General features: G+C 44.5%; 1 protein-coding gene across 5 annotated transcripts; it reads left to right on the top strand.

Moving 5' to 3' along the window:
- Positions 1-13,720: 13,720 nt before the first annotated feature.
- NR4A2 (nuclear receptor subfamily 4 group A member 2) lies at positions 13,721-22,081 on the top strand. 5 transcript variants are annotated; one of them, XM_012454907.2, is made up of 8 exons: positions 13,721-13,961; positions 15,709-15,832; positions 16,348-17,213; positions 18,006-18,135; positions 18,524-18,687; positions 19,614-19,816; positions 20,199-20,377; positions 20,527-22,081. In XM_012454907.2, the coding sequence occupies exons 3-8, from the start codon at positions 16,350-16,352 to the stop codon at positions 20,781-20,783; spliced, it is 1,797 nt and encodes a 598-aa protein (XP_012310330.1). In that variant the 5' UTR covers positions 13,721-13,961; positions 15,709-15,832; positions 16,348-16,349; the 3' UTR covers positions 20,784-22,081. The 5 variants fall into 5 exon arrangements, 4 of the variants coding, with proteins under 4 accessions (XP_012310330.1, XP_012310334.1, XP_012310332.1 ...); XM_012454911.2 differs by having other exon boundaries at positions 16,526-17,213; XR_001107891.2 differs by having other exon boundaries at positions 13,788-13,961; positions 20,320-20,377; positions 20,527-20,554.
- The last annotated feature ends 1,478 nt before the right edge of the window (positions 22,082-23,559 follow it).

Here is a 23,559-nt window from a genome sequence, read left to right on the forward strand (position 1 = left end):
AAAGAATTTCTAGTATAAGAAATTCAAGGTATAATTGAATTTTCCATGTATACAGTCCAGTAATACCTGTCAAAGGGATATATGGATGCAGGCTCCAACCAGGAAAACAGAAACTGCTCTAAGTATTTAACATAGGGAGAATTTAATTCAAGAAATCTGTAAAACAGGTGAGAACAGAGCTAAGAAACCAAAAAAGGGACAGTTATTTTTCAAAAGGATGAATATACTATGACTCTAAAGATGGAAAAATAAAGGAAAGAGCCTGTGATACTGGGCACAGGGTCAGAGGTCATGGGTCACGTGGCCAGAGCTGGAATGTGGGGGTGTGGTGGGGAACACCCTAGCTTTTCCCACCCTCCAGCTCTCAACTGTCCTCCTCCAGGTTGCCATTCAAACCCAGCTGGCAACCAACTCACAAGGAAGCTTGGAAACGCAGCTTGCAGGGATTAGTGTCCCTGTGATATGGACCAGAGTACGGGAAAGAAGAGCCAGGAGTGAACCCCAGGGCAAACAAGTCTAGGACCCTAAACCCACACAAAATATTTTTAAAAATTAATAGTTAACAAATCCTAGTTGGAGGTTGATAATTTATACTGGAAGAATAAAGTTGTTTGCAGTGGCTCCCATCAATGGGATACCAAAGTCTGGGCAGCTTGAAGCATTACCCATTAAAGTCAGGACAGCCTTGTCAGAAGTGCCAGTTATGTGTGTATATGTCCACATTTCTAACTGATGTTAGGAGCCCTATAATTTTCTTGAATTTAGTCAACCTTATTAAGAACACTGCCTGCCCGAATTTCTTGGCCTTTTAAATTAAGAAAGCTCCTACCTCTAAACCTGAGTTGTCGCTTTTCTTTCATTTGGAATACTGAGAATCCCTCATCACTTTTCTTGTTAACCTTCTATTTATCCATTTGAAGGTTGCTGAGATTTGCTTATACTATAACTTTAGTGATATTTTCCAAGATGAATTTTCATTTCAATCACCAAAACTCTACTGCACAGGATATGGTAAATATTTGTGCTCATTCCTTTGAAGCCTCAACCTGGCTGGCACTACTCTCTAAATATAGATCAGGATTAACTGAGTAATAAGGCAAGAGTTCACTGTAGTTTCTCTAATAAATTCTTCAATACTGTTGCTGTAGAGGAGTCTTTCAAAGGATTTAACCTCAGGTAGACAGAAACTTCACAAGATCGGAAATGTTCACATTCTAAAACATTCACTATGTTTGAAACATTGTAACAAGCTTTATGTTATCAATGAGATCCAGATAAAATATTTTCCATATTTTATTTTCAGTCCCCTATTTCACAAATTTCATCATTTTTATTTGTTTGTTTTGAGGAAACTAGTTGTTTTACTGTATTTCTACTGGTTCTAAAGCTAATCTTGTTTCCTCCCTCCCCTCTAAAATTGGGCATGTTTCATATTTCACGAGTATGTGCTAGTTCTCATTCCATTAAATTTTTGAGGGCAGGAATAATGGAAAATGGAACTGATCACATTAAAAAGGGATAAGAAGTAAGCAAAAGAACTTTAATTTAAAATTATGAGAGAAGCTCAGTGTTTCAGGAAAATAGCAGTGAAGGAAAAATATCTCTTTATAAGGAGCAGAAGAAAACCTTAAGGCTAAGTTAAATTAGACATATCAAACATTTTATGGGAGAGAGAGACAGATGTGCTTTTGGAACTGGAAAAATATTGGTTAACTTTTAGTTGTGATCACACTTGGTGGTGTCTATGTGAAGCAAATGTTTTGGCTCTAAACTTGTTTTTGCCACTTTTATGTTTTCTGCGTTCACCAACCTGAAGACAAAAGACAGGAGAATAAGGCATATTCTGACTGTCTGATAAGGTAAATCAGAAAACTTGCCCTTGTCTCAGTAACACCACTTAGTGATAAACAATTCAGTAAATCAGAAAACTTGCCCTTGTCTCAGTAACACCACTTAGTGATAAACAATTCAGTGTCTTTCAACAGAAACATTCCCCTTAAAAGCCACACAAACCAGAAATGAGAGCAAAATTAGAGAAAGTGGTCTTCCTGCATTTTGCTACCAATAATCCATTTGCTCACATGAGGAAACATGGTGTTGGAAAGGGCCTGTGACATCATTAGACTGTAAATACGTCTGCTGTCCTGTAAATGAGGCAGACTGTAACAAATATCATTTCCTCTTAAAATAGTTTTAATGGGATATTTTAATTCATTTTTTTCCTGAAGTGGTCCTAATATATTTTAAGATGTACAAAAATTTAAAACGTCAGAAGACCAAATTAATCTACATTTGTTACCTGTCTCCCATGAGACACTGGGTGTTTATGTTTGTTTGATAAAACTTTATCTCTGGACACAACAATATCCTTTAGTATCTTAGAATGTTAGGGTAGAAAAGGAACCACCAGTCCTTAATTTTAATGACGAAAGTGTGGCAGAGAAATGCCATGATTTCTGCAAGGTGGCACAGAAAAGTACAGTGAAGACATAATTAAAACTCAAATTTCACTGGGCGTGGTGGCTCACCCCTGTAAATCCCAGCACTTTGGGAGGCCGAGGCAGGCGGATCACCTGAGGTCGGGAGTTCGAGACCAGCCTGACCAACATGGAAAAACTCCATCTCTACTAAAAATACAAAATTAGCCGGGTGTGGTGGTGCATGTCTGTAATACCAGCTATCTAGAGGCTGAGGCAGGAGAATCGCTTGAACCCGGGAGACGGAGGTTGCGGTGAGCCGAGATTGCTCCATTGCACTCCAGCCTGGGCAACAAGAGCGAAACTCTGCCTCAAAAAAACCTCGTAAATTTCTTGATCTTCTAAACCCAAGCTCAGAGAACCTTCTACTATACCTCACTTGTGAACTAAGAACCATTTCCGCAATACTTGTAATTCACTCTACGCATGCCAAGTCACTGCAACACCTTGCCTGCATCTGCAAATTTATATCTATATCTATATCAGCACCTCAGAAAGTGCGTTCATATAGCTGAGACATTTTGCTCAAGACGAAATAGAGTTTTAATAGTATTAATTGATGGTCCCAAGAAAACAGGCTGCCTCCAGTTGTATATGGGTTCCTTAATGAGTAACACAAGTGTCAGGGCGTGTAACAGAATTGCCTGAGTATGGAAGTTAGCAATGAAAGTCTCCACAAAAATACTAATACTTTCCTACAGAGAAAGCCTTTTTAAGTGGGAGCCTTTATTAAAGTCCAGACTTAAAAAGTAATCTCTTTAACGTTGAGATTATAGACTTTTAGAAAGTTCATTTATGCTATGTTCCAGGCCTATGCTAAGTTCTAGGCCAAAAAGACCTGTAAATTGCACTGGAACTGCGAGCCTAGGTCCTGGAACCCATGCCCACGCTGCTTCTATGGGGCACCCTTTCTATAATACAACCCTCCAAATTAAAAGACTAGCGCAAGGCTGGCCCCACTAAAACCTAGATAATGCTTACATTGAAGACGACGGATTTTTTGCTGTTATTTTTGGTTGAGGACTTACTACCACAAAAACACATCCGACCTGTACTAGAGTAGGTGTGCAGGAGAGCGAAAGAAGCGTCGGGACATTTTAACTCGACTAGAAAGGAACACAGCGATCCCCTCGCTAAACTTGTCGCCAAGTTCCCTCCTCGCCACTCCGGGATGCGGGGAAGGCCCCCTCCCGCCCCGGGGCCTCGGCAACAGTGGGGGACGCTGGCTTACCAGGCTCCTTTCCTCCCGCTTCCCGCAGGGCGGGCAGGGGCGGGGAAAGAGGAGCGCGGCGCGGACGGCCGCGGGAGGCCCGGGAAGGGAGGAGGGAGGCTTGGGAGGCTGGCGAGCGCTTTTATTGTTTCCTTTCGCCCTCCTCCTCCCGCGCCTCGGCCCCAGCGTCACTGGAAAGCCGCCCGAGCAGCCCGGCGGCTGGTTATTTATAGCGCGGGCTGCGCGCGCGTCACGGAGCCCGGCCAGGCTGACGGGGCCGCTGACGCGCTTGGCCGTGGGGCCGAGTCCGCGGGGCTGCGCGCCGGGCGCCGGCGACAATGGGCTTCTGTGTGTGCAGCTGCCGCCGCCGCCGCCGCCGGGGGCCGGGGGAGGGGGGCGGGCGACTCCCCGGCTCCCTTCCCTTTCGGCCGCGACCCCCGGAAAGATAATCGGCCTCTTTCGCTCCCGGCCGGGACCCGGGCCTTGTGGACTTTTTTTTTTTTTTTTTCCTATTTTATCAGTAAGTTCCCCTTGCCTCAGGCTCCTCTTTCACTTCCCGCGTGCCCCACCACCCCCAAACCACCCCAACGTAACAAGAGAGGGGGATCTATCCGGCCGGGGGCGCCACTTTGTGCGCCCGGGGAGCGGGACGTACCAGGCGCGCCCAGCGGGGGATGCGGTGACCGAGGGGCCGGGAGCGCCGGGCAGGTAATGTATCCTGGATCTAGAGTGGAGGGCTTTGTTTGGGGCGGGAGGAGGGGAGCAGGGGTGGGTGTGAACGCCGGGCGGCCCTTCTGGGACTCCTCTCCCCCGCCTCCGCCGCCCTCGCCAGCGCGCAGGAAGCCAATCGGGTTGTGTAGCGCGAAGAGCGAAAGAGAAACTTCTTCTGCGTGACTGACTAGATGAGGCTCCTCCCGAGAAGCCGAGATAATAGAGGCCCCGCTCCCGCCGCCAGCCCGCCCGCCTCTCCTCCCCCCCCCCATCTTCTCCCCCGGCCGCTCCCTCCCGTCGCCCCACTCCGCTAAGGCTGCGCACCGGCCCCCCACATCTCCCCCACCACCTCTGGCGGGTAAGGGCCGTGGACGCCCCCGCCCTGCGGAAGGTGGGGCTAGCGCGGATTTTAGAGACTTCCTGGGACGCGGAGACCGGCTCTGAACCATCCATCCCCTTTCAGCTGCCGGGAACCAGGGAAAGCTCGCTCTGGAGCGTCTCGCACGTGGCAGGCAGGCAGAGAACTTGCTGTACCTTCTAGGAAATTGCAGTCGATTTGTAATGCACTTTCGCTAATTGGGAGTTCAAAATTAAACTTTAATAAAGCATTTGTGTCGTCTCGTCTAATTGTGAAAGCTTCCATCCGTCCTGGTAGATAGACTCTGAGTCTCGAGTTAATGGCGCTAAGCTAGATTTCCCCCCCAAGTACAATTCCGTCAGCCGTCGTCGGCGCAGCTGGATTTCCGTAAGGTACAGATGTTGCTAATGACAGCTTAAGCACGGATGGGCAGATAGCATACGGAATGCAACATGTTGCCATATGGTTCCTTTAGCCTTTCACCTCCAGGGATATCAATCACATATATTCTGGGAGGAACTTAATGACTCTCTGAACAGCAAAATGAATTACCTGGTACAATTTATATCCCTTGACCTGATACGTTATAACAACAGGAAGATAGCATCTCGCAATTTCTGTAGTATAAATTGAGCTACAGAGCTACATTTCAAATTCTACAATATCTATTTGTAGTTTGAGGGGCCCTGTCATATTCTGGCTGTAAAATCTTTCTGTATTGCCCATTTCCTTTCCCCTTCTACCTCTGGACGATGCAGAATTCATAAAGTTTAGCAAAACTGTCGTGTCAGAAATTGCCAATCAACCGGTTAATAGATGAAGTATGGAGAAATGGAAAATATGACTTCCAGAGCTAGTTAATTAAACAGGAATTAGCCATCTTTAGGAAAACCATACTTTTAAGAGTACAAAATTAAAGGACTCCGGAAAATGTGTTTTCTGCTAGTTGTTTCAGTTATAGCTCCTAAATCTATTCCTTAACTATTTGAAATTCTCCATTTATTTTCAAACTTCAACCATTCCTACACTTTGGAAATTACAGAAAACAGTTCTCAGAAATATGAAATACAGAAAATGTTTAAGTAGCACCTCCTCAGCAAACCAGTTTCTGTACCCACTGCCCCATGCACTCATATTGATGTAGCTTAATTTGAAGCATGTACATGGTGGTACTGGCAGTTTGCTTTTTCCTACCAACATGTCAGTGACAGCATACTTAAGTTGCTGCTTCTCTCCTAGTGGAATGATTCTGCAATATTTCATAGGTCTCATTTTTCAATATCCTAGTGACTACTAAAATGTCTTAATTGATTGTCTTTAATCTCAGATTATAAACGTGGTTGTCTTTTATTGTATCCTTTATTTTCTATTCACTAACACAGATAGATCACACGGAAAGTACACACACAATACCTTAAGGTCAAAAAAGTAAACTAACTTACTACAATTGCTAAACTTTATGTTTGCTTTTGCCTACAAAGGGATATCTGAAAGCCAGAGATATACTTTTAAAACTTTTTGCTTCTGGCACTATGTAAACATTAATTCATGTAAACTAATGACTAGCAGAATAACTAAAATAGACATGAACAGTCTGAAAAAGGATTTACTTTCCATCAAGTTTCAGAAAGTGTTAACATTTTGAAGGTTTGTCTATATATCATGTTCTTTCAGAATTATTTTGAAATTACAAGAAGATGCTTCTTTTTTTTTCTTTTGTAATGGCTGATTTGTTACCTAGTGCTTGAATTAGTTTGATACTTTTAATAATTATCAAGTAAAATCTTTTTTTGTGTGTATAGAAAAGCTTATACAGAACACATTAAAATATACCTAAGTTATGGCAATGTTTTCTGGGGCTGTTTTTTGTATCTTTTAATGGCCGAGGTTTTATTTCTCTTTGTAGCATCAGCACTTGATGTGTTTTAAACATGATAAGTAGTGATGGTGAGCTTGTCAATAATGACTCCATCTCCATGACTTGTGAATAGGCAGTGAGTATGTCCTTTAATCAGTCACACAGAACTTGCTTTATAAAGCTGTTATTGTCATGAACAGATATTGCAGTCTTTTGTCAGGCCCAGTGATTATTAAAGTGTTCCTTCTTCAAAAGCCAGGCCGAAAGTCCTGCTGTGCTTCATTTCAGAATTGAAGTCCATTAGTAAATAAAATCCCAAGCAGCACAATTTGCTTTTTCTCAAGTTACAGGCTTACATATATTTCATTAATAATCTTGGGCCCTTTTGTAGACATAACTAGGTATATTTTTGGTATGTATATATGGCAACAAAAATAAAATACGTATCTTGCAGCATGACTTTTATTTTAAATGAAGATTTGATACCCATTGTTACTCTAAATGAGGTGGCTGGCTGCCAAGGGAAACCCTATAGCCAGAAAGTGCTAGAATTGTTACTGTCCACAGGGAATCACATTTTACTTTTTGAGTTCTCAACTTCACCTCCTTCTCTTAATATTGCCCTTCCATATTGCTAATCTGAGAATTAGTCTGAATATAAAAACTTGAAAATATGTTTGTGTTGTCCAAGAAAATTTTCACCAGTGTACTGGTTGCCTGCTGGTTTTCAGCCTTTATCTTGAGTGGGCATGTTTATTGTAACTGAATGAAGAAAGACTATTAGAATTAGGTATATACCCCATGCTAAGTAATTTTAACTGTGATGTAATCCTAGATGCTTTCTTATATACTCATGAATACATTTAAAATATTCAAGATTGGCCAGGTGTCTGTTTTTCTCGAGGTAACGTGGGACAGCTATGGATAGGCATTTGGCCTCTAACAGAACTCTTCATTTAAGTGAGTGTGGCTGAGAAGAACAACCAGGAAAGAGTACAGTGCTCCATTGCACTTGCCCTGTTGGCTTTTCATGCAAAATCCATGTTGTTGCATTTGGAAACTTGTTTCTCTCTTTTATGGTATTTCATTTAAGATTTTCTTTTTTAACTGCTGGTCTGTAAATAGTTCACCAGCAAAGTAGGAAACAGCCTTTTATTCCCGACTGTATACAGCTTTTGTTTTTATCTAGGTTAGTATGGGTGTCATGTAAATACCATATAAAAATTTGACTTTGGTTGTCCTTACTTTGAAGATTGACAGGGACTTCTTTAATTAATCTTGTTTCCTTTCAGGTTCTGTATTGAGATATTGAAATACAGTATTTTATACATTTATAGGATTGTGTTTGCATTTATTTAATTTATGTTTCTTTTTTTGAAGCATGTAGCCTTGAATGTTTGTTCTACCTTTTTTTTTTTTTTCACATCATTACTCTGGTACTGCTTGATGTAACTTGATTAGCTCCCTCCCCAGTCATGATTGGTAATTAAAATAGGCATTAAAATTAGTCACTTAGCAATTTTGCTGTTCAATTGGCAATTAAATTACTTAATTGCAATTAAAGTCCTAATTTTAATTGGCAAAATGATAGATGTAGATTTAAGATAATATGTATAAATACTTTAATAAGTGTCTATATAAGGATTACTTAATTACTCAACTTCAAGTTTATGCTGTTAACTTTAGAACTTTTAAGTGAGCAATGAAATTTATATTACATCTATTCAAAGGATATGGTAATTAGATTTATTACTTATCACTATAAGGGTCCTTGCTTTAAGTTACTTTTGTAGTGTTAAAATTGTAGGTTCGATAATTGCAGAATTATGATGAGGAAAGGGCATATATGTCTCTGTTGCAATATTATCAATACCTTCATTTTTTAAAATTAAATTGAGACATTTCTATCCACCAGTTACTCTGAGGAAAAGATCAAAAGCAGTTATTTTATCATTTAAGATAAAATAACTAGCCAGCTGTGATTTACATATAAAAACTTGCAAAAATGTATGTATTTTATCTACATTTAAATAAATGCTAATAACTCATAGTGTTACTAATGGTATTAACTACTTTTAGAGTTTGCGGATATTTGCTATTTTCTTAGCATGTAGCAACTTATTTCTAGAACCTTTAAAATGTCTTTTAGGATTTTGTACATTTTAGTGATGCCCATGTTTACTAAAATTAGCAATGAAATCTAAAACCAAAGTTATTCTTCTTTGCCTAGTAAAAAATAGTTCTTAAATAAGAAAATATTAAGTGGTTAATTTAAAAGCAAATATTTAGGAATTGGTTACTGTGTGTCAAGTATTAACAAAAAGATGAAGGATTTTTATCATGCAAAATACTTTTTGAGTGGCATGAGGTTTTACCATATGTTCAGTTTTATAATTTTAATTCACAAGAAGATGCTTCTAGAAAAAAAATGCTGTTTTTTTCCTGCACCTCTTTACACATTTCTAGTACTGAGTTCTGCATCAAAGTAAAATAATTTTTAAAGTATTTGCGTTCAGTGGTTTTTGGTAAAAATTGGCTGAGTAATACTGAATAAATCTACAACTACCCAAAATATGAATATTAATAAAGCAATTGACTTGTTCTTTGAGCATCCTATGAGAAAGAAACAAACAACTTTGTCAATTAATATCCTGTCAATGTAAATGAAATGGCAAAAGCAAAACAACAAAAAAACCTTTCAGTAGTAAAAACTAATTTTGTATTTTCAGAAACAGATTTTTTTAAAGTGAAAATTTATTTCTTCTATCAGTAATGTAACTTAACTGCTCAATGGCAATAAATGCTGTTAATGAATGTTTGTCCAAATGTAATTCAAAATATGTTTCAATGCTAACAATAGATTCTACTAAGTAATTTTATTATGAAAAATCTTAAAGTTGCCTCAACTCTTACAGCATAACAGATATGTCTGTTTCACTGTATCTGCATTGTAAGGTGTATTCTGAATTCATTTGGGAAGAATGGTGAAATAAATCCCTAAAGGCCTCTTTCCCATGCATTAAAATAGAAAATCCTATGGGATTACATTCATGTTTGCTTTCTAAATTATGCCAAAAGCTCAATTTTATTAAGTATAATCAGCTTAGCCATGCATAAAATAAAATATTTTGGTTTAGCTGTGAGTATATGTATTATTTATGTTGATTTTTAATGAAAATGTTTACATATACCAATATATTCTGCTTAATATTGGTTAATATCATAAAAGATAACATAGTAACATTACCTTCCTAAATGTTTTTCTGTGGTCATCCAATAGTGTTTCTTATTAGCAATAATTTTAAATTTATTTCAGTTGGTTTCAAAAGAGGATAGGACCAATTTTCACTCCCATTTATTTTAAAAACTATTAAGAAAATAGATCTTCATTGTGGGGTAACTTTGCACATTTATACATGGCAATAGTTTAAAGTTACATCAGCTGTAGGGGTCTGAAAAAACCGTTATTGTTATTTTAATCGAGTTATAAAATACTTTATTTGAACTATTTATGTTCAAGAATCTTGAAGGGTTGCAGTCACATAAATGCAGAATTTCAGTTTCTTTTAGCCTAAAGCATCGTTTTAACATTTTCTGAAAGGTTGTTCAATTCTACAGTTTGAATCCATATGTGTAATTAAATCTCTATGCACAAAAGCATTCTCTTATGTACTAGCAAATACACCCACAGGAATCTCCTTCTAAACTATAATTTATTTAAACATGTAATCACAGGATTTTAAAACATGCTTTCATTTTTCCAAACTGTAGGCCAATTTGAACTGCTTGGTGATAAAATGAGAGATTTTATTACCAGTTTGATTTTTTCCTCCTGTAATCTAACAGTGAGTTAAACATGAGCAGGAAGAAATAAAGAAAATCTATTGTGAACCTAATCCCATGTGTTCAAACTGTTTCCCTTTTGGAGAAAATAGAAGAGAATCAAAGATTTTTAGTTATTTATGAATTCCAGCACAATACGAATATTTGGGCCTGTAACATTCTCTTCGGTTTAGCTTAGGTAGTAAATAGCTTGTGTGTGTGTGTGTGTGTGTGTGTGTGTGTGTGTGTGTGTGTGTGTGTGTGTGTGATTCTCTTGAACATTGTGGAGTCAGGCCCCCTACTGACTGGATCAGTCAATTACACACACATTGGAGGTGCTACTGAGACGTCCGATCAGAATCTGGTGAAGAAAACTACTCTGGGGTTTTGAGCGTGGTTTTTTTTTGTTTTTGTTTTTTTTTTAAAAAAACACTTTCTGATCTATATGCTGGATCCTTTCCAACCCAGCTCATCTGGGCCCTACAGAAACCCCAGCCTAAGAAGCAGCTTATTCAAAACTGGTTTAAGCGAGTTTAACAGTCTCATATCTGGCGTGTCTTCCTAAGAAACAGTAAAAGCTTCCCAGAAACCAGAATAGGACTTTGAAGAGGAGAGAACTCTTACACAGATGGTAGAATAGATGAGAAAGTTCTCCCATTTCTCTCATTTTAATGTTATATTTAATCACTCCATTCCCAGCAAATAATTGTTATAATAAGCTGCTGTGAAAACGACCCTTCAATCTTGGTTGCATTAAGACTTGGGCAAAGGCTGTTATCAGGAATCCACACTCGACAGGTTGCTGTTAAAGAATAACGCATCATATTACAATATTTGGCTTCCTTGGAGCTCACTTTAAGTACTCCAGGACACTTTTCAGCTCTCCGGGAGGGCATTTTCAAATGATCCCAGACTCACCCAACCTAAACTGAATGTGTTTTTAATAGCAATGAGGGAGGGGGAAGCGTGCAGAGTGAATGTATCTACTTAGACGGGAGTACTTGTGTATGGAGGCTGGTGGTTACAGCCTTGAAGTTCTCCCGGCCCCCGCTTTCCTAGGACTATATTAAAAAATAATAACTGCCATCTCGGCGTGGCTGTGCTTGAATTTCCGACTGCCTGAAAATAGCGGCCGGGATCCTGACCCACCGCGGGGATCAAGGAAAGCTCCCCGTGGCCGCGCCCTGCTCCCTCGCGGAAGGGAAAGGGAACCCGGGAGGGCGCCTCTGAGCTGGAGTTGCTGCTATTTTGGGCCCAGCCTGGCCGGTGCGTCAATGCCTGCGCCCCTGCGTCACCGCCACCCCCACCCCCTTCCTTCTCCCCAGCTCTCCAAACTCTCACTTTTTCCCTTTCGTTCGCGTGGAATCGCTTCTGCCCACGGGGCGCTGACGCTACCGAGCTCATGCTAATACGCTATTCTTCGCCCTCCCCTCCTCATCCCCTACTCACACACCCTCATCCGCCACCACAAGCCGCCCCCCCACCCACTTCCTGGTTTTATTTTTTTCTTGCGCCCGCTAGGGCACCGCGGCGCTTCGGCGGCGGCGGCTGCAGTAGCAGCAGCCGCAACCGCAACATCTGGGGGAAACTTAAGGTGGTCACGTAGGTTTCCCCGAGGCTGCGGCGCAGAAGAGCCCGCGGGTTCCTGGGACAGCCGCGGGGCATCTGATGGCAACGCGTCCCCAGCCGCCGGCGAGCTGGGGGCAGCAGGGAGTAGGCAAAGGCGGGGCTGCCGATGAGGGCTGAGCAGCTGGGATCCCGAATAGTTCCCCGGCGCTTTCGGCCGGCAATGAGAACACCAGGAGGGGGGCGAGTTGCAAAAGGGTCCAGGCGGCCAGGAAGCGAGCCACGCCGAGCAAGGAGGGGCGGCTGGGACGCTCTGTGCGAGTAGAGAAGCGGGGGCGCCTCCGAGCTCTCCCTCCCAAGGCCCAGCCTCTTCCAACCCCGCGGGAGAAGCCCAAGGAATCCCGCCCAACTCGGGCCGGGAGACAGGGGGAGGGGGCTTGCCTTCCTGAGTCGCGGCGTTGACTTTGCTAGAAAGCTCCCTGCGCCCTCGGCGTGGCAGGGGGAAATGACTGGCGAAGCAGAATCGGCGGCGACTCCGACGGCCGCGGGCGTGGGGCACGCTCCCACAGCCCGCCCCGGCCCCTCTCCTAGCTGGGCTGTAGGCTCACACCTTAGCTTCGCGGAGACGCTCTCCCAGTCCCCACCCGCTCCACTTTTCTTGTCCAGTCTTTCTGGGCTCTCACATTGAGGCTGTGATAGCCCTTGTGTTTCAAACAAAGGTCGATTTATTTCGCTAAAACTCTTGGAAGGGGTACAAGTTGGTGGGCACCGAGGAGTATGGAAAGTATTAGAGTTTGCAGAAGGTGGGAATCAGAGTACCTTTCTGCAGAAGGCGCACCTGTTGCCTGCTGCTCGGCTGCATTGTCTGTGAAAGGAAAAGGGGCGACGCTTCACTCTGACTTTTGGGGTTTCTAAAGAGCTGGGTCACAGTCACTGTCTACCCTTTCCCTTTCCTCTCCCCCTCCACGCACCACGTCCTCAATCGAACGTGGGCACTGCACGGAAAGAAGGAAACAGAAAAATAGGCCCTACCCCCACTCCTATTCCCTTTCAGATGGCAGTGTGGGGGGTGGGAGGAGGGGTAGTAGAGAGAGAGAGAGAGAGAGAATGAGAATGAATATATGCCAGAAGAGGAGAAGGCCTGGGACAGGAAAAGGGAGTAAAAGGGGATGAACCGCGTAGGGAAATCCCACCCAAACTGCTTGAGCCCCCTGAGCGTCTCGTGTCATGGGACATCTGTACGCTCTTCCGCTAAGGGGGTGACGAGGGTAGGTAGGAGATATTAGGGCACTGCAAGGCACCCCCCATCCCGTGCGGCTCCAGGTGCGGGATACCTGGTCCACGCCGGCGTTCCCTTCCGCCCGGGCTTTTGTTGCGCCCTCCCACCTGTGAGCGGCCGAGCCGCAGCGAGGGTCGGGGGCTTCGGGGAAAGTGAAGTGTCGCGGCGCTGCGGGCTGCGCAGACCTGGGAGAGGTCACACCTCTCTCGGAAAAAGAAAAAAAAAAAAACACCAAAAACCACCCAAGCTGGCTACCAAGGTGAACGCAGAGCGGTTCCCACCTTAAAATCGGCCCTACTCGTGACGTCAGGTCGGAAATATACCAAAGCGAGCGCGGGCCAGGAGTCCAGGGAGCGCGGCGGCGCGGCGATTGGGCAACGGGCCGCTGACGCGCGCTGACGCGCGGAGACTTTAGGTGCATGTTGGCAGCGGCAGCGCGAGCCACATAAACAAAGGCACATTGGCGGCCAGGGCCAGTCCGCCCGGCGGCTCGCTCACGGCTCCGCGGTCCCTTTTGCCTGCCCAGCCTTCCGCCTGTCCCTGCTCCCTCCCTGCGTGAGGTGCCTGGGCTCCCTTCGCCCAGCTCGCCCTCTCCTCCCCGACCCCGGCGCCCAGGCTCCCAGAGGGAACCGCACTTCGGCAGAGTTGAATGAATGAAGAGAGACGCGGAGAACTCCTAAGTGAGTAGGTGCAACCCATGCAGCTCGCCTTCTTTTATGCTTCTTCCTTCTTTTGCACGTATCTTCTTTCCACGTGTGTGGGTCAGGTTCTCTGGAAGTGGGAGCCAGAGGCTTTAGCGAGAGCGGGACCAAAGGATGGGGAGTGCTTGCGCGCGGTTACCCGGGGGAGCATTTTTTCGAACTCCGGCTTTGGCACTAAGGGGGAGTTGGCTCCCGACGGAGGCTTCCAGGCTCCTCATTGGTGGACGTGGAAGGGAGACTCCACAGTTTGGGAGCTGAGGACTGGCCCGCGGAAATGGTCGCAAAGTTTCCTGCTGTTAGTGAGGAATTGATTGTGGCCTGTAGACACGGGGACTCCAAGTCCTATGTTACGAGGGAAGCTGCCCACAAACTGTCAGGGAGAGAAAGTTCTTCAGTTTATGCGTTGCTTGGGAACTGTGTCTCCGTGGCTGGCCAGCGCGCGATGTTTCCCGGGTATTGTTGAGTAAGGGTGGTGTTGATTGAGTGTCCTGTTACTAAGTTGTCTGAAATTTCTGGTTTTGACATATGCCGTCCTTGGGTTTGCGAATGTGTCAGAGACAGGGGGGAGGGAGAGAGAGAGAGAGAGAGAGAGAGAGAGAGAGAGAGAGAGAGAGAGAGAGAGAGAGAATGAGAATATGAATATGTAAAGAGTACAGTTATGAAACTGTGGAGCTAACAGGGAATTAATATCCAACACAGGCATATCTCTAAGGACTGTGGGGTTCGAGTCTCCTTTCTGCTCTTTCTGGTTTATCTCCCCCCCACCACCACTATGAAGCAAGATTGTGGGGGAGGGGAAATAATAGAAAGAGAATACTTGGCTTTCTTTTTCATTAGTAATAAGATTGTCTGTGCTCTAGAATTCATTCCAAGTGGGAACATCTGAAAATTACTAGGACACGAGAATGCCTTGTTCCAGTAAGGGAGATCGTGGAAGGCATTATGGGGAAGGTGTTCATCTTGCTGTGCTGGGAAACACTTCTAATATTGGGGCCAATACCATATAAGTAGTATGCACCTCCCTCTACAATTGACCTAAGATGCTCTTGGAAAAGTAGGGTCCCCTCTTCCCACATTGTGGCCATTAAAGATGCTGAAAGACAAGTTTTCTGGAAAAGTGAACATCAGTTTATCTGTAGCTCCAATCCCAGTGCTCTGTCAAAAGCACTTTAGAAATGCGGATGCTTCCACTGAAATTGCCTTCTCAGTCCAGGCCTTTCTAACATTTGGTAAGGGTGAAGATTGTTTTCTCATATTATATTCTTGACTTCTATCAACTTTCTTCCCCTCTACCAAAAGAAGAGGCAGTTTCACCACAGGGAAAAAAAAAAAATGCGAGAGAAGGTTCCAGGGCTGTATTTTCAGACTCTAGTCTTCTTACTCAGATCTGAATTAACCTCAGATGAAAATGACCTCTCCACCTACACTCTAGCAAAGGGGCCAATTCATTACATCATAAATGTTAAATGAGTTCATGGACTAGCTTTCCTTTTGCAGGATCCTCTCTCTGCAAGGATTTATGCAGTGCAATGGGTGGTATTTTCTGTTGTTTCCAGTTATTTCTTTTATACATTCATTTTAAGTGCCGTGTTTGGTAAAGGCTTCCCACTCATTTCCAGTAAGACAAACAGGGAAGGCATGGAAGGGCCTGCCTGGTGAGTCTACATATGCCCGACTGAATCTCTGTCGGGAAGATACCCTGAAGCTTCCTGTGTCTGTATTTCAGGGAGGAGATTGGACAGGCTGGACTCCCCATTGCTTTTCTAAAAATCTTGGAAACTTTGTCCTTCATTGAATTACGACACTGTCCACCTTTAATTTCCTCGAAAACGCCTCTAACTCGGCTGAAGGTTAGTGCAACTTCATTTCTTTCCTTTCCTCTCCTGAGTTCCCCAAAAATCAAGAAACAGGGCAAGGAGATTTTCTTGGCAAACCCTGTAACTTAAGGTTTGTCTCGACCCATCGCCTTCGGGAACAATTTTCTCATTGTGCAAATCAACTTGATTTGCAGATGATCATTTCTAGAAAGAGATTGCTGAATCTGAGCTTCAGAGAAGAGGCTCACCTGAGTGGGATTGACTGTAAAAAGCGGGGGGGCGGGGAAAGGGGGAAATGTTTGGAAATACCCAGGAGTGTAGACCCTCAGTAGCTTTTTAGCTCTGGGTCTTTATTTTGGTCAGTCTTTCCACGCCCTACACTGTTGTTCTGCAGCATTCTACCTCTCCTGCCCTTCCTCTCGCGCCCCTACATGCTCTCTGGCTCTCTGACTGCCACGGGCTGCCGGTGTAGCTCCAGGTGTACCCGAGCCCGGGAGAAAGTGTTCAGTTGACCAGGCTGAGTGTGTATCACCCTGTTTCATTTCCAGCCATGCCTTGTGTTCAGGCGCAGTATGGGTCCTCGCCTCAAGGAGCCAGCCCCGCTTCTCAGAGCTACAGTTACCACTCTTCGGGAGAATACAGCTCCGATTTCTTAACTCCAGAGTTTGTCAAGTTTAGCATGGACCTCACCAACACTGAAATCACTGCCACCACTTCTCTCCCCAGCTTCAGTACCTTTATGGACAACTACAGCACAGGCTACGACGTCAAGCCACCTTGCTTGTACCAAATGCCCCTGTCCGGACAGCAGTCCTCCATTAAGGTAGAAGACATTCAGATGCACAACTACCAGCAACACAGCCACCTGCCCCCCCAGTCTGAGGAGATGATGCCGCACTCCGGGTCGGTTTACTACAAGCCCTCCTCGCCCCCGACGCCAACCACCCCGGGTTTCCAGGTGCAGCACAGCCCCATGTGGGACGACCCGGGGTCTCTTCACAACTTCCACCAGAACTACGTGGCCACTACGCACATGATCGAGCAGAGGAAAACGCCAGTCTCCCGCCTCTCCCTCTTCTCCTTTAAGCAGTCTCCCCCTGGCACCCCGGTGTCTAGTTGCCAGATGCGCTTCGACGGGCCCCTTCACGTCCCCATGAACCCAGAGCCTGCCGGCAGCCACCACGTGGTGGATGGGCAGACCTTCGCCGTTCCCAACCCCATTCGCAAGCCGGCGTCCATGGGCTTCCCGGGCCTGCAGATCGGCCACGCGTCGCAGCTGCTCGACACGCAGGTGCCCTCGCCGCCGTCGCGGGGCTCACCCTCCAACGAGGGGCTGTGCGCTGTGTGTGGCGACAACGCGGCCTGCCAACACTATGGCGTGCGCACCTGTGAGGGCTGCAAAGGCTTCTTTAAGGTGAGCAAGGGCGGGAGCGGAGTAAGAAGGTAGGGAGCCCCTAGTGCCCGGGACCCTGGAGTGTGCCCTCCGCCTAGGTGCCTTCAGCTCAGCACCAGCTCGCCCGGGACTGCCCAGCTCTCCGGGGTCCGCCGAGACTACCCTGCAGGAGACTCCCCTGCGGCGGGGACTTCCGGGTGTCTGAGAAAGGGAAGCAGAAAAACGGGGATGCCAGGGTCGCATCCCCCTCGCACTCAGCCGACCCGGCTGGCCCCCGCCCGAAGTTGCTGGAGCCGGAGTTGCAAGAGGGTCATTTGCATGTGCTAGGAGCTGTCTTCCCTGTTCAGAATGAAATTGGTTAGGACAGAGAACCGTGTCTGAGCTAACCAAGTGGAACAGAATTCCCTATGGTCAAATTAAGTGATCTCTTTATTTCGCCATCCTGATTGAATAATCTTATCATTTTAAATAGAGAAGGTCTCCAAGGAATGTAAATAATATGAATGCCCACGGATTTGTATTTACTGAGCGTCTCCTTCTCCTTCTCTTGGCATATAAAACACAGCAAGGAGCGGCAAGGTTAGCTCAAATGTTAACGCTATCAATTTTCTTCTGTTAAATGCCCTGGGGGAGGAAAAAAGAAAAGAAAGAAAGAAAAGGAAGAGATAAAAAATAAAATAAAATGTAATTGTGTGTATGTGTTTGTTTGTGAGGAGGAATCGTAGATCCCAGCCACATATCAGAAATTTTCTCCGAGTTGCCTAATTCTCAAAAGAAGAAAAAATTTTTGGTCTATATTGTCTCCTTTTGCAGCGCACAGTGCAAAAAAATGCAAAATACGTGTGTTTAGCAAATAAAAACTGCCCAGTGGACAAGCGGCGCCGGAATCGCTGTCAGTACTGTCGATTTCAGAAGTGCCTGGCTGTTGGGATGGTCAAAGAAGGTAGGTTGCGGGGAGCTGCCGACCCTCCAGTCTGCGCCCTTAGGAAATCACTGCTCATACTCCAGCATCACTTTCCACTTCCTGGTGCTGGGGATCTCCGGCCCCCCTCAGTCTGGCCTCCAGGACCCTGCAGCTTCCTGCTTGCCCAGCCTCCCCTAGAGAAAGCCGCCAGGCCCTTCTCTCCTTTAACTATACGACCAATTTGGAGGAAGACATAAAATAACCCCGCATTTTTTAATGCTTCTTGTCAGTAAAGGCTTTACAAGCAGTGGGGCCCAGAGCCACTCAGCCTGGTGTCCCGCGGCTGCGGCCTTCCCCGGGGAGGGGTCGAGGCAGCAGCTGGGTCTGGGCTCGGGAAAGCGGCGCTAACAGGGCTCTTCCTTTGCAGTGGTTCGCACAGACAGTTTAAAAGGCCGGAGAGGTCGTTTGCCCTCGAAACCGAAGAGCCCACAGGAGCCCTCTCCCCCTTCGCCCCCGGTGAGTCTGATCAGTGCCCTCGTCAGGGCCCATGTCGACTCCAACCCGGCTATGACCAGCCTGGACTATTCCAGGGTAAGAAGCTGGCGGGGGATATCATGTGGACAAACCGACAGATGGGCAGGACCCCTCCCCACATCCACCATTAAACCTCAGATTCAATGGGGTAAAGAAGGCAAGCAAGGCTCTATATGCCTCATAGCTCTGGTCAGGGCCTCAGGATTCAGACCTTCAGACAATCCATATAGCTAGGGGCCTAGACATGAGGAAAGGACAGAGGAAGGAGGAGAGGGACATGCCACAGGGTTTGAAGCTGTGTGAATTCCTACTACCCAACTACCCATCCCCGACCCCGCCCCTACCATATACACCAGTGCCTCTAGCATGAAAACCAGGGGCTGTACAAACTCCCGGTCCCCAGTCTACTTTATTCTCAGTCCTCCAAGGAGATAGATGCTTTAATCCCCATCCTTCCTGGCACTGTGTGGGGGAAGAATGTGGGGCCTGTCTGGGGGTCAGGGAAGGGAAGGAGACGGTGTAAAGAATGGCAGTGGGGTGGGGGCTCAAGTGGTCAGATCCTTTTACTCCAGCTGTGAAAAATATGCGGGCTTTAATCGGAGGAAATATGTTGGGCAAACCTGGTATCGACTGCAATTTTATTAAGATTTGCAAAAGGGCGACTCAGCTCGAGGCCCACTCTGGGACTAGCATGAATACTAACGTGTCAATTGTTTTGTGGAGATAAGAGTGAACGTTTCCCAGGGCTGGATGGCACTGTATTTAGTCTGTATGGAAATGGTAATTTACATATTTAAAGCAGCGACCTCGTAGCACCATCCCTAATTGAATTAATTGCCCCGGAACATCTAATTTCCTTACTGGTCAGAGAGAGGTTTAATTGTTATAAAAACCTGGCTCCCCTACTAGAAACGGGGTTAGCAATTTCACGGGTTATATATTTTAGAGAACCTCATTAAGTGCTTTTTAAAATGAAATTCCAGTTCCAGGCGAACCCTGACTATCAGATGAGTGGAGATGACACCCAGCATATCCAGCAATTCTATGATCTCCTGACTGGCTCCATGGAGATCATCCGGGGCTGGGCAGAGAAGATCCCTGGCTTCGCAGACTTGCCCAAAGCTGACCAGGACCTGCTTTTTGAATCAGCTTTCTTAGAACTGTTTGTCCTTCGATTAGCATACAGGTAATGAGGGAGGAAAGAGACAATTCAGGGAGGCTGTGAGAGAAATCAAGAAAGGAAAAGAAAGGGAGGTAGGGAAATGGGGGTGGGAAGTAGAGAAAAAGACAGAATAGGAAATAAAAGTTGGAGAAAGGAAGAAAAAGAAAGCAAACAGAAGGGAAGGAGTGAACCCAGAAGCCTTGGATAAATGGAATGGAGGTGGGATAGGGGGCGTTCTTGATTGTTATGAAATTAAACCCTTTCAAGGTCCACTGGTCTACATTTTATTAACTCTTCAGTAATTAGGTGCCTCTTAAATCCCTCATTTATTGCTCTTCAAGTAATTAGTTGTTTAGCTTTTCTCTCTCTCTTTTTCTCCCCTCTCTCTCTTTGGTATTAATTGCAGGTCCAACCCAGTGGAGGGTAAACTCATCTTTTGCAATGGGGTGGTCTTGCACAGGTTGCAATGCGTTCGTGGCTTTGGGGAATGGATTGATTCCATTGTTGAATTCTCCTCCAACTTGCAGAATATGAACATCGACATTTCTGCCTTCTCCTGCATTGCTGCCCTGGCTATGGTCACAGGTCAGTACTGCAGGTGCAGGGCATTTCCCCTCCAGATCTACCTAGCAGGATTTGTCCTGGCTTTCCCTTGTCACAGATACTCTCTGGTTTTGCCAACTAGCTAACTGTCTTGTACATTCTTCTTTTGTTTCTGATTATGTTTTCTGCAGAGAGACACGGGCTCAAGGAACCCAAGAGAGTGGAAGAACTGCAAAACAAGATTGTAAATTGTCTCAAAGACCATGTGACTTTCAACAATGGGGGGTTGAACCGCCCCAATTATTTGTCCAAACTGTTGGGGAAGCTCCCAGAACTTCGTACCCTTTGCACACAGGGGCTACAGCGCATTTTCTACCTGAAATTGGAAGACTTGGTGCCACCGCCAGCAATAATTGACAAACTTTTCCTGGACACTTTGCCTTTCTAAGACCTCCTCCCATGCACTTCAAAAGAACTGGAAAGATAACGGAAACTGTCCAGAGGGGGCAAGTCACATGGGCAGAGATAGCCCTGTGAGCTGTCTCAGCTCAAGCTGTCCCCCATTTCTGTCACCCTCCCAGACCCTTGATCCCTAAAGAAAACAAACAAACAAAAACTGTTGCTATTTCCTAACCTGCAGGCAGAACCTGAAAGGGCATTTTGGCTCCGGGGCATCCTGGATTTAGAACATGGACTACACAGAATACAGTGGTATAAACTTTTTATTATCAGTTTTAAAATCAGTTTATTGTTCAGAAGAAAGATTGCTATAATGTATGATGGGAAATGTTTGGCCATGCTTGGTTGTTGCAGTTCAGACAAATGTAACACACACACACACACACACACACACACACACACACACAATCTTAAGGGGACCCACAAGTATTGCCCTTTAACAAGACTTCAAAGTTTTCTGCTGTAAAGAAAGCTGTAATATATAGTAAAACTAAATGTTGCGTGGGTGGCATGAGTTGAAGAAGGCAAAGGCTTGTAAATTTACCCATTGCAGTTTGGCTTTTTAAATTATTTTGTGCCTATTTATGAATAAATATTACAAATTCTAAAAGATAAGTGTGTTTGCAAAAAAAAGAAAATAAATACATAAAAAAGGGACAAGCATGTTGATTCTAGGTTGAAAATGTTATAGGCACTTGCTATTTCAGTAATGTCTATATTATATAAATAGTATTTCAGACACTATGTAGTCTGTTAGATTTTATAAAGATTGGTAGTTATCTGAGCTTAAACATTTTCTCAATTGTAAAATAGGTGGGCACAAGTATTACACATCAGAAAATCCTGACAAAAGGGACACATAGTGTTTGTAACACCGTCCAACATTCCTTGTTTGTAAGTGTTGTATGTACCGTTGATGTTGATAAAAGAAAGTTTATATCTTGATTATTTTGTTGTCTAAAGCTAAACAAAACTTGCATGCAGCAGCTTTTGACTGTTTCCAGAGTGCTTATAATATACATAACTCCCTGGAAATTACTGAGCACTTTGAATTTTTTTATGTCTAAAATTGTCAGTTAATTTATTATTTTATGTTTGAGTAAGAATTTTAATACTGCCATATTCTGTAGTTTTTCTTTGTATATTTCTAGTATGGCACATGATATGAGTCACTGCCTTTTTTTCTATGGTGTATGACAGTTAGAGACGCTGATTTTTTTTTTCTGATAAATTCTTTCTTTGAGAAAGACAATTTTAATGTTTACAACAATAAACCATGTAAATGAACAGAATTTTGTCTTCTTTTTGGGTCGGGAAAAAATAATGACTAAACGTTGACATAACATAAACAGTTGGAGATTAATTTGGGACAGGTTGCTTATTCAACATCTGAATTTCAAACAGACAGCCTAAATCTATTCTGGCAAAAGAAACCAGGTGAACTGAAATAATTATCCAGATAATTCAGTAGAATATTTTTTCTTAACCAGAATTTTCCAGTCTTGTGACCTATATTTACAATAATCAATTTGGAAAATCTCAACTCTTCTGTTAACTTTGCAAGTAAGTATTGCTTTCAGAAGAGATGTTCTGGAGACCCCAAAGCTTTTGAACTTGTACAAGGTCAGAGTCTTGTCAAATACTTGTCTTGCACAGTGATTAGGAAGTATCTTTTGAAGACTCAGGAAGTCAACACGGACGGATTTGAGGAGTGTTGTACGTATCTCCAATTTTCCAGTTTCTCAATTTACAACTGTTGGGTCAAGGCGGAAGGGCAAAGCAGTTCGGGTCCTTTGGGCCTTGAGTTACTTTGGCACAGAGCAGAACTCAGTTGAGGTATTTCTAACAACTCTTTATTTTCTTTATTCAGTGGATGGTAATGAGGTGCAATTTGTAGTTTTAGAATAGAATTTCCGCCGTGTAAGTTTCTCAGGTACATAATAAAATATCTATGTGTTGGGTTCTGGGCCTGGTATTAGCAAGTTGTAACTGGGCCTCTAGGATTCCACCCACCACCAACTTTCTGTAGAAGCCGCTTCAGCTCGGAACCCTTGTCCTTGGGCAGACAAGGTCCAGCGAGTTTTGCCTTAGGGCAGCTGTGAATTCATAGAGAGCGCAAGATGGGGACGGTCTTCTTTGCTGACCCTGGTGAATTACAGATGGCCTCTGGGTCACTGAAATTTACAAAGAGCGTTATTGTTTTTAAAATGCAGAGTTAGAACTGTAAATTGCTGCGAGAGCGCTCTGGTTTTCTTTTTCTTGTTTCCTCTCTTTTTCAAAAGACACGATTTGTGGGTCAGCAAAAAAAAGAGAATGAAGGTTTCGGTGGTAATATAAGGTTATTTTTACAAGATGCATTTTTCTCTGGGTAACTGAGGGACAAATAGGGTGGCCACTTAAGACATTAAACAATAACGAAGTGTTCAATATCTTGGCTTTCTTGAAAAGATGAGACTAGTCATATCATTTTATTTTCACATCTTATGCCCAAGTGAAGCCACAAAGCAGTAAGTAAAGAGAAAGAGAAAAGCTCTTTAAAAATGCTGGGAATCTGCAGAGCTTTCAGCACTCATCTCCCAGGTGTCTGCAGCCCCGAGACAGTGACATTCCGTCACACAATCCCCGAGAGTTGAACCCAGAAACGAACTCTGTGGCTGGTTCTCCCTTAAGGAAGCGGCGGCGCTTCACCCGAGGCCAAGGAGGAGTTGGGTAGTGCGCCTCCCGGGAATTTGGGGTGAAAGGAGGCAGGGGTGACGCTCCACCAT

The sequence above is a fragment of the Aotus nancymaae genome, unplaced genomic scaffold (genome assembly GCF_030222135.1).
Source record: "Aotus nancymaae isolate 86718 unplaced genomic scaffold, 86718_ANA_hifiasm-v0.15.2.pri h1tg000029l, whole genome shotgun sequence".
NCBI classification, from domain to species: Eukaryota; Metazoa; Chordata; class Mammalia; order Primates; family Aotidae; genus Aotus; species Aotus nancymaae.